Source organism: Aplysia californica, unplaced genomic scaffold (genome assembly GCF_000002075.1).
Source record: "Aplysia californica isolate F4 #8 unplaced genomic scaffold, AplCal3.0 scaffold00259, whole genome shotgun sequence".
NCBI classification, from domain to species: Eukaryota; Metazoa; Mollusca; class Gastropoda; order Aplysiida; family Aplysiidae; genus Aplysia; species Aplysia californica.
In genome coordinates, this window is record NW_004797529.1 from 6,013 (window position 1) to 17,003 (window position 10,991).

Genomic DNA, 10,991 nt, shown 5'->3' on the forward strand with positions numbered 1-10,991 from the left:
GTTATTTATTGACATATTTTGTTTGTTTTTTATTGTCCTATTTATTTCCTGTTTATTGTCCTATTTTTGTCATGTTTATTATCATGTATGTTGTCATATTTCTTGTCCTGTTTATAGTCCTATTTTTGTTCTATTTATTGTCATATTTATTGTTATGTTTATTGTCCTATTTATTGTCATATTTCTTGTCTTATTTCTTGTTCTATTTTATTGTCCTATTTATTTGTCCTATTTATTGTCATGTTTATTGTCCTATTTATTGTCATATTTATTGTCCTATTGTTTGTTTTTACAGCATTTCCGAGCCCTGGCAGAGGAGAATAAGTTGGACAATGATCTGAAGGACATCGACGGAGCCGATAGATTTGTCTTGTGATGTGTGTGTGCATGTTTGGGGCCAATAGATTTGTCTTGTGATGTGCGTTTGTATGTGTGAGTGTGTGTGGGAGGGGCCGACAGATTTGTCTTTTTTATTTTTATCAGATTTTTTTCATAAAATTGTGAAGAAAAACTGAAATATATTGTTTTTTATTATTGTTGTTGTTTTGTTTTGTTTGGGGTTTTTTTTGGGGGGGGTAACAGAAAAATACTATAAAAAGATTTTTCTACTCGGCTTAATGTCACTCTCATTCTTTCCGTCCATTTTTCTTCTATATTTCAACTATACTTGTAGAAACTATGCTGTTTGAAATGTTGAAAAACGTATCTTGAAAAGAAAATTCTTTCTGGAATTTTAATGATAATAGAAATGTTCCTATTCATTTATGAGACGATTGATTGAACTGATGGCAAGAATGTGATTATATTTATTATTATGTTTCTGACAGGAATTATTAAAGTGGTTGCCTGTTTATTGACACGTTTTATTCTTGGGTTGTTTGGGTTTTTTTCTGTGCTTGTTTCAGGTTCTTTTGTCTAGAACAGTGGGTGGTTGGCGGGTGCTCTGGTGTGGTTTGCTCCTTCTTTCCTATCAAACATCTATCGTCCTTATCTCTACTCCTTCTTTTTTGTGTATGTTACTCTCTTGTAACACCTCTAATCTTCGGCACTTATATGACCTTATTGTGTTGCGATTGCCGTAAAACTCTTACTAAAACTAGACTGTCTAGAAGAGTAGAAGTTATCTGGGGTGTGATTTCTGGCTTATTGGGCCAGTGTGTGGGATCTACACACTCACGCGCACACACACACACACACGCACATGCACACACACACACACACACACACACACACACACACACACAACCCTAAGACCCACACACATTCTCACATACAAAAACTGGAGTGAAAGAGTATACGCGGCTAGTGATAAACGTAGTGTGAACTTGTTTCTGTGTGAAGTGTGAACTCTTCCTTCTGTATCTAGTGTGAACTCTTCTCTCTCTGTAGTGTGAACTGTTGTTTCTGTAGTGTGTGTAGTGTGAACTATTCCTTCTGCTATTACTTCTGGGTGTAGTGTGAACTGTTCTCTCTCTGTAGTGTGAACTGTTGTTTCTGTGGTGTGTGTGGTGTGAACTATTCCCTCTGTATGTAATGTTAACAATTCCCTCTCTGTGTGTACTGTGAACTGTTGTTTTTGTAGTGTGAACTATTCCAACCGTGTTTACTGTGAACTATTACTATTAGGCCTACTTCTATGATATTGCGACGTGAACGCTGGGGCGAAATAGCGGGTGGTTTGCTCCTTCTTTCCTATCAAACATCTATCGTCCTTTTCTCCCCTCCTTCTATTTTGTGTTTGTTACTCTCTTGTAACACCTCTAATCTTCGGCACTTATATGACCTTATTGTTTTGTAAGTGCCGTAAAACTCTTACTAAAACTACTAAAACTAATCTGGGGCGAGAGAGCTCGCACAGAACGTGGAGAAAAGAGAAGGGCGTGTTCAATAGTAAATAGGAAATGGAGGACACGCCCACGCCGAGGAGAGCTTGCCGGACATTGAAATGTCACGGAGTCCTGCACACACACACACACACACACAACACACATAATTATTACAGGTATAATGATATATTATTGATCTCATCATACGTGAAGTCCGGTAGGCCTATCTCTATCAACTATATCATTATATTATCATTCTTTACCGGGCCGAAGGTCTTGCTCAGTTCCTCTGTGCGCGGTTGGCGGGTGCTCTGGTGTGGTCTAATGCTTCTTCTTTCCTATCAAACATCTACATAATATATCGTATTTATCTCTCCTCCTTCTTTTTTTATGTTTGTTACTCTCTTGTAACACCTCTAATCTTCTGGCGCTTGTATGACCTTATTGTGTTGCGAGTGCCGTAAAACTAAAACACCAAAAACAACAACAACCAACCTCTCCTCCTTTTTTGTGTTTGTTACTCTCTTGTAACACCTCTAATCTTCGGCACTTATATGACCTGGTTATGTTGCAAGTGCCGTAAAACTCTTACTAAAACGAAAACGATCACATCACATGTGAAGTCCGCGTTGTCTATCAACATCATAATTTACTGGACCGTGAGTCTTGCTGGATCAGATCAGAGAGGGTTTACAGTAATATTACTGTAAACTCTCTGATCAGATCCTCTGTTGGTCCGCACAGCAAGACCGAAATGGTGTACAAATGTACTATGGTCGCTTTTAAGCACAAGGGGGTTATCCCGAAAAATGCTGTTTTGAGAAATTTGAAGGTAAAGTTTTTGCCCCTTGTTCAGTTTCTTGAAAAGACAAGGAGAGTTATTGTCTCTATAACCGAACAAAAAATATACACACCAATGAAACCAAACTTCTCCTATAAGTAGGCCAATGCCCATTGTTGCGTATGTCATAATTTCAGAAAAGCCCCGAAATCTGGGTTAGCCCGCTTGTCCTAAAAAGCGACCAGTTATAGATATAGTTCCAAGTTGATCATTGCGTACGTGTACGAATTTATGCTGCGTCACGCCATGTGTGCACAAGGGAGAGATCGTAGAGAGATGAGCTGGATAGATACCTGTACATGTGCAGTACTTTGGTTTAAGCAAACGGATGCTTGGTGGCACTTAAAACTCAATAAGGTTTTTATTATGTAATATATAATATAAAGGACGAAGATAAGAAGTGTTAGAAGAGAATGACAAACGCTTAAAAGAAGGAGAAGAGATAAAAGGACGATATAGATCTAGAGATGTTTGACAGAAGAAAGAATTATAATAGGAGCAAACCCCAGGACCAGCTGAGCACCCGCCAATCACCCACAAATTTTATCATATATGTATATATATATATATATATACATATATATATATATTATATATATATATATCATGGCATTACAATCGCAATGCAGTTTGGTGTTTGATACAAATCCACTCAATGACCTACGAGTGACCTTGACCTGTCAAATATGTCTGCGCAACATGAGACAACAACAATTTAATAAAGACTTAGGCCTAGTTTTAGTTTAGTAAGTTTTTACCAGGGTTTTATACGGCGCTCGCAACTGGATAAGGTCATATAATGAGCGCCAAATTTATTTTTAAGACTTATGACATCGTTACAGGAAAAAAAGTTTGAATGAAAGGTAGGCACTGGGTGCTAGATAGCTACCGCATATCTATGTTTAGAATCTAATTGTTCCTTTTCTCAACTTGTGGTTATTATACAGATCATGTATTAAATAAGTAACTTTAAAAAAATATTGTATGTAAACTCGATCCCCACCAATAACAGCCTGGGATCTAGAGTGATAAAATATATTAAAGTTATCATTATCATGTCGGTCGGTCTTGGAAGATTACAATATAGAATCTACTATTATATCATGGCATGAATTCCAGTCGTTTTCTTTATTCTCCAGCTGTTGCTTCCTAGACTTGCTTTTTTCCTAACCCAAAACGACCGCTTTTGTGTCCAAATGTTAATGATCTTCCCTCAAAATGACACTTCAGCCTGGGAACACAAACAATAACCACGGAGCCCCCGCCTAATGTACTGACACAACTCTGGGAATCGATAATCAAGAAGTATCGGAGAGTATTTCGCTATAAAAAGCATTGGTATCGAGGTGACCAACTGCATGAGCGGATACAGAGAGAGAGCTTTTTGTCCTCATATTCGACCCCGTGATTTTGTTGTCTGCATAAACAAAAGACTCTAGGCCTGGGCTACCCGTCTCTCGTGGTGTTTTCTTAGTCCGTGTGACTGTGGGACCTCTGTGGTTTGGTCTTTCTGGAAGCGTACGTAGTGCTACTCTAGCATGACTAAGCAAAAGCAGTCAAGTACCTGCCTGGAAGACTTGGAGCGATAACAAGAACATGACGTTCTGAACTGTTATCAGTCTTGCTTCCTGTCATATCATTGTAAGTTCCCCGGTACTTCTATCGTTATTATCACCAACAACTGCACTGCGTGATCCATGCCTGATGTGTGAAGAGGGTCCGTTTTGACTTTGAGAGATAATAGTGGGTTTCAATGTTTGCCAGATCAGAGTAGAGTCAGTGTGGCCTTACCGCCTTTCGCGTTGACACAAAACTAGGTCTACTGAACTTGTCTTCGTCTGCGTGGGATGAATTGAAGATCCAGTTTCGAGGACAGTTTTATTGACAGTGTACACAAAGTGTGAGTTTCCTATTCCTAATCAAGGCTAGACTAATCTAATCTAATCTTTTGACTGATGAAATGGGACACTGTTCCAGGTCCCCATGTTGTTGACTTTCCCTTCCATTCACATTTCCCAGTTGGGAAAACATCGGACCTAAATTTTTACTTTCACTCCCGCACACACAGAGTACAGAGATGCACTGCTTCGGGTGCTTTTTCGGTAGTTCCCACCCCCCTTATTTGAGCCTGACCTACATCTAGATCTAGATCTATATGTTTGATTCGCAGCGAGCTAAGATATAAAATCTAACAAAACTGCAAAACATTAAACTGTGGTAAAATTCAGGTACGGCTAGCCTCTTCCAATATAAAAATATGGGTTAAAACAGGGGGGCATGCCATGTTACGTCGCTTCCTAGTCGACCTAGATCTAGATCTAGTACAGAGGAAGATGCCGAGTGAATCTGTCTGCTTGTCGCAGTGAATGAGAACAGATTTTAAATACTGGAGAAAGAAAATTAGAACCTTCTTCTGTGTGTTTTCATGGTTCGGCTCCTGACCTTGTCCGTAAAGTCATTAGTTGAATGCCTGAAGGGGGAAAGTGTGTGGTAGGTTGGCGGATGCTCTGGTGTGGTTTGCTTCGTCTTTCCTATCAAACATCTATCGTCCTTTATCTCTCCTCCTTCTTTTTTGTGTTTGTTACCCTCTTGTAACACCTCTAATCTTCAGCAGTTATATGACCTAATTGTGTTGCAAGTGCTGTAAAACTCAAATCTTAAGAAAACTAAAAACACTAAAAGCGTGTGTCATAATTCCCTGCATGTTTACTGTAAGCCTAAATCATGCAGGATTTAAGGCTAGGGTATGCTTTGAATACATCCATTCATGTTTCATACGCTTTAGAAATGGAAACGTAGAAGTGAACAGCCATTGAAAAAAAAAAAAAATTAATAAAAAGAAAAAGCCATGCACTCAAACCTGGGAAAAAAAATTTAATCAATGCAGATGCAGTGTCGTTGGTCTCCCCACATGTCTTGACTGCTGATACGCTCATTATACTTATACACAGTGCGTGCTACACAGTACACAGTGCGTGTAACACAGTACACAGTGCGTGTAACACAGTACACAGGTCGTGTGTAACAAAGTACGCAGGTCGTGTGTAACACAGTACACAGGTCGTGTGAAACACAGTACACAGGTCGTGTATAACCCAGTACGCAGGTCGTGTGTAACACAGTACGCAGGTCGTGTGTAACACAGTACGCAGGTCGTGTGTAACACAGTACGCAGGTCGTGTGAAACACAGTACGCAGGTCGTGTGTACAGTACGCAGGTCGTGTGTAACACAGTACTCAGGTCGTGTGTAACACAGTACACAGGTCGTGTGTAACACAGTACACAGGTCGTGTGTAACACAGTACGCAGGTCGTGTGTAACACTGTACATGGTCCTGGGTGTCAAATCTAGGCTAGGTCACAAGGACTGACACAGCTCAGTGGAAGAAACTGAGACCTTGGGATTCATTTTCTTGTAATCACGTTTGTAATTTTTACAATTTACGTCACAGCATGATGGAATCAGAGGTGCATATCATTATCAATTTAGGGGCATATGGCATGGAGTTATTAACTTATAGGGTATCATCTTGAAGCTTACATATATTGTCTTGCTTTTGATGTAACAAATACTCGTCTATCTTGAATAGAAGTTTTGATACATATATATATTTCATTGAAGGAGGTGAGGGTCAACCTGTTTCAGAGACAAAATGAGCGAGAAAATAGAATATGTGGCGGGTGGTACTTGAAAGTGTTCTGGAAGGAGATGGCTGTGTTGTGAGTGGTATGTTAATTGTGTTCAATAACACTGCAAACTGGTCAAAGTGGGTGTTTGGCAGGTGCTCTGGTGTGGTTTGCTCCTTCTTTCCTATCAAACATCTCTATATAGTCCTGATCTCTTTTTCGTGTTTGTTACTCTCTTGTACCACCTCTAATCTTCCGCACTCATATGACCTTATTGTGTCGCAAGTGCCGTAAAGCTCTTTTGAAAACAAGAAGATGCTTCTCTAAAAGAAAAGATTATCTAGATCATGTTGTTCTTCTCTTCTTGTGATTCAGTTCTGTTTTGTTTTTTTAAATTGTTTTTTCTTTCTATTGTTCTCTCGTATAGAAGGCGACGTGAATACCTAGCAGCCGGGATTTGGGACACTGTTCGTGGACCGACCTTCCCCTCGTGTCTGATGACCTTGACAAAGTCCTGCCACAGAGAACTGACGTGCCACATTTCTTTACGCGAACTGAAAGACCCGATCCTCACGTTTGTGTGTGTATGACCAGTGATTGGATGAATTCATTTGACTGTTGTCTAAATCGACCAAAGTGATTTTTAAAAAACTTTTGAGAAATTCCTCTTATAATTGCTCTGGGTGAAGTTTATGCTGAGTGACTACCGATTTTAAAGCTTTAACATTCGCAGAAAAAACGAAAATTTAAACCCTAATTTTTTTACCTGTTATTACCTGTCCTGGGCAACAACGTCATTGCACACCGGACAGGTCCATAAGTGCTCAGTGCCTCCCAGCACCAAAGCGCGCTAGGTATCCATACTGAACATTCCAAACAGACATTGGAAAAGGAAATCATGGCGACAGGAGGGAATTCGCGGAGTTACCAGGATGAGGCGCAGCCGTTTTTGACTCGTGACGGGGGTGGAGACAGCGATGACCCGGAGCTCTTTGAGTATGAGGATAAGCTACACAACAAACGGAGGTGAGTGGGTGGTTGGGGGGTACTCCGGTGCGGTTTGCTCCTTCTTTCCTATCAAACATCTATCGTCTTTATCTCCCCTCCTTCTTTTTTTGTGTTTTTTACTCTCTTGTAACACCTCTAATCTTCGGCACTTATAAATATGACCTTATTGTGTCGCAAGTACTGTAAAACTCTTACAGTTCACGCTGCTGGAATCTTCTGTGATATATGTATATATATGTCATGATACATATGTCTTTCTTTTCATAGCTGCTAGAATCTTCTGTGCTGATTATAATTATCTTTTGTGTTTATTTGTAACGGTTATGAAGGATTGTGTTTGTAACCGTTATGAAGGATTGTGTTTGTAACCATTATGAAGGATTGTGTTTGTAACTGTTATGAAGGATTGTGTTTGTGATCGTTATGAAGGATTAGTGTTTGTAACGGTTATGAAGGATTGTGTTTGTAACCGTAACCGTTATGAAGGATTGTGTTTGCAACGGTTATGAAGGATTGTGTTTGTAACCGTTATGAAGGATTGTGTTTGTAACCGTTATGAAGGATTGTGTTTGTAACCGTTATGAAGGATTGTGTTTGTAACCGGTTATGAAGGATTGTGTTTGTAACCGTTATGAAGGATTGTGTTTGTAACCGTTATGAAGGATTGTGTTTGTAACCGTTATGGATTGTGTTTGTGATCGTTATGAACGATTGTGTTTGTTAATTGTGACCGTTATGAATTTCTTGTTCTCTTCACTTGACCTAGTTCTGGCACTCCGCGCGGGAGGATCAGGTATTTCTTTCTATCTCGATGTTGCATGTCGTGTGTACACACTAGACTCTTTAACACTTTCTCTAAAAAAAAATTCTGTCTAAATTTGTGGCAGGGGCCACTTACAGATCGAACATTAGGTCGCTTTTAAGGACAAGCGGGCTCACACAGATGTCGGGGGTTTCCAGAAATCTTGACTTACTCCAAAAGTGGGCATTGTCCTTCCTATAGGAGAAGTTTGGTTTCACTGGTGTGTGTTTCTTTGTTTGGTTATAGAGAAAATTCTCCTGGTCTTTTAAAGAAACTGAAAAAGGCAAAAACTTTACCTTCAAATTTCTCAAAACAGCATTTTTCGGGATAGCCCCCTTGTGCTTCAAAGCGATCATTTGTGAAGTGTGTTGACTAAATGAGTTGCTTCTCTCACAACCCCTGAGTGGAGACGTCGGCCGAGAATAGATATAAGCTACATCAAATGTGTAGGTTTTAAAGGGATGCCATTTTTTCTTCCAGTTAGACATGTCTTTTATCATTTCATATATAAATTATAATAACTTGTACAAACCCAACCTATACATGTGGGTGGTTGGCGGGTGCTCTGGTTTGGTTTGCTTCTTCTTTCCTATACTATCAAACATCTATCGTCCTTATCTCCCCTCGCTTCTTGTTTTATGTTTGTTACTCTCTTGTAACACCTCTAATCTTCTGGCGCTCCTATGACCTTATGCAGTTGCGAGCGCCGTAAAACTTCTACTAAAAGGAACAAAACAACGTATACATTCCATGTATCAATCTGTGTCCGTAGGGGTAACATCCGAGATTTCCCTCATTTTGTCAGCACATGTCCCACTAATTGTTTGTTCCCACTCTTCGTCACTACCTCAACGTGACACAGTTCTCTCTGCTGCTTAGTAGGGGCCTATCAAGTTTGGAGAAATTTGTTGGCGAAGATTTTGAGTTTCAGAGAGAACATTTGGTTTCTGACCTCATGGTCTTACTACAAGACTTAATAACTTAAAACGACTTAAAACGTCAGATAGAACTTTGCAATTTTGAGGTAGCGTCTTGTGCCTGTGGAAAACGTTTCTCACATTTCTGATTTCCATGTATATTTTTTTTAACATTTCTGATTTCCTCACGTACATTTCTTCAATATTTTTTTTATTTATTTCCTCGCATCTTTCACTAAAGTATGTGTACAAAGTAGACTACTGACTCATTGCTGTGTTGTGGTGTTGTGACTTAATTTTGCATGTAGTGTGTGTGTGTGTAGTGTGTGTGTGTGTTTGTGTCTGTGTATCTGTCTACCTGTGTGTCTGTGTACCCGTGTACCTGTGTGTCTGTGTGTCTGTGTACCTGTATACCTGTGTGTCTGTGTATCTGTTTGTCTGTCTACCCGTGTACCTGTGTACCCGTGTACCTGTGTGTCTGTGTATCTGTCTACCTGTGTACCTGTGTACCCGTGTACGTGTGTGTCTGTGTACCTCTATACCTGTGTACGTATGTGCCTGTGTACCTGTATACCTGTGTACCTGTATACCTGTGTGCCTGTGTGCCTGTGTGTTACTTTTTTGCGAGTGTACATCGATGTCTCCCTGAACTTATCCCGTCCAACTGAGTTCTTTAACGGCCATGAAAGGTGTTGCGCCAAAAAACAAAATTTTGATAAAAATTCACAAACCTGCGGAAAAATGCAAGTTTCTTCACTTTGATTAGTTTGACGAGAGCCTGATTCCACCGCGCTGCCTCACAATTGTGGACGGCTTTCTACATCGGAACAGTTGGCAGACAACTACAGATTTACTACATTTTCCAACAGTCACCGTGGCTGGTTTGACAGAACCGTCAACTATTTTATTTCAAATTTACTGCATTCGTCAATTTTTTTGAAAATATTTTACAGCATGCGTGAGGAATGGGGAAGCAGATGTCAAATCAGGAAATAGGCTACATTACTGTTAGACAATAGCTCAAGCTTTGAATGAAAAAACAAAAAAGCATGATTTTTTAATGTCGATGTTGGAAATGTTTTCCAAGGCAGCGTGGGGGATAACTAGGCCGCTGCCGTGCCCTCATGGCTCACTCGAACCAGTGCTCGAGGGGAATATAATATTGTTCTATATTTGTGATGTTTCATTAAAAAAATTTTTTTTTTTTATAGTAGAGGGTTTTGCAGCGCTCGCAACTGCATAAGGTCATATGAGCGCCAGAAGATTAAAGGTGTTACAAGAGAGTAACAAACACAAAAGAAGAAGGGGAGTTAAGGACGATAGATGTTTGATAGGGAAGAAGAAGCAAACCACACCAGAGCACCCGCCAACCACCCACTTTTCAGAGTTTGTAGTGTAACGGTGGAGATTAATAATAATAATAATAATAAGAAGAAGAAGAAGAAGAAGAAGAAGAAGAAGAAGAAGAAGAAGAAGAAGAAGAAGAAGAAGAAGAAGAATGATAATAATAATAAATAGCATAAATTGTATTGCGCATGTCCCCACTCGAAAGCCAGCTCTGTGCGCTTTACACTATAATATTACCCCAGCACTACAATAGAACACCCAGAAACATTCTCAGCTTCCCGGGAAGCATACAGAACAAGCAGCTGATTTTAAAGCGCTCAAACTCTAACAAACTGACATGGCCGGGTACCCATTCCCACCTGGGTGAAGTGAGGAAGATTCGTGTAAAGTGCCTTTCCCAGGGACACAACGTCGGGCCCACAACCTCACGATTACGAGTCCGGATTGTGTTTGTAACCGTTATGAAGGATTGTGTTTGTAACCGTTATGAAGGATTGTGTTTGTGATCGTTATGAACGATTGTGTTTGTTAATTGTGACCGTTATGAATTTCTTGTTCTCTTCACTTGACCTAGTTCTGGCACTCCGCGCGGGAGGATCAGGTATTTCTTTCTATCTCGATGT

At 39.9% G+C, this 10,991-nt stretch overlaps 2 protein-coding genes across 2 annotated transcripts in view; both read left to right on the forward strand.

Annotated features, from left to right (window-relative positions):
- The window catches only part of LOC106012097 (intraflagellar transport protein 46 homolog), a gene marked incomplete at its 5' end in the record, with an annotated part of 6,326 nt that extends 5,460 nt beyond the window's left edge, over nucleotides 1–866 (forward strand). Inside the window, 1 exon segment of the mRNA XM_013083865.2 lies at nucleotides 296–866. Within this exon segment, the coding sequence (XP_012939319.1) occupies nucleotides 296–376 (81 nt within the window).
- A 3,069-nt stretch (nucleotides 867–3,935) lies between these two features.
- The window catches only part of LOC101845247 (glutathione hydrolase 1 proenzyme), a gene marked incomplete in the record, with an annotated part of 27,495 nt that continues 20,439 nt past the window's right edge, over nucleotides 3,936–10,991 (forward strand). Inside the window, 3 exon segments of the mRNA XM_035970362.1 lie at nucleotides 3,936–4,567; nucleotides 6,722–7,320; nucleotides 8,069–8,095. Coding sequence (XP_035826255.1) covers nucleotides 7,193–7,320; nucleotides 8,069–8,095 — 155 coding nt within the window.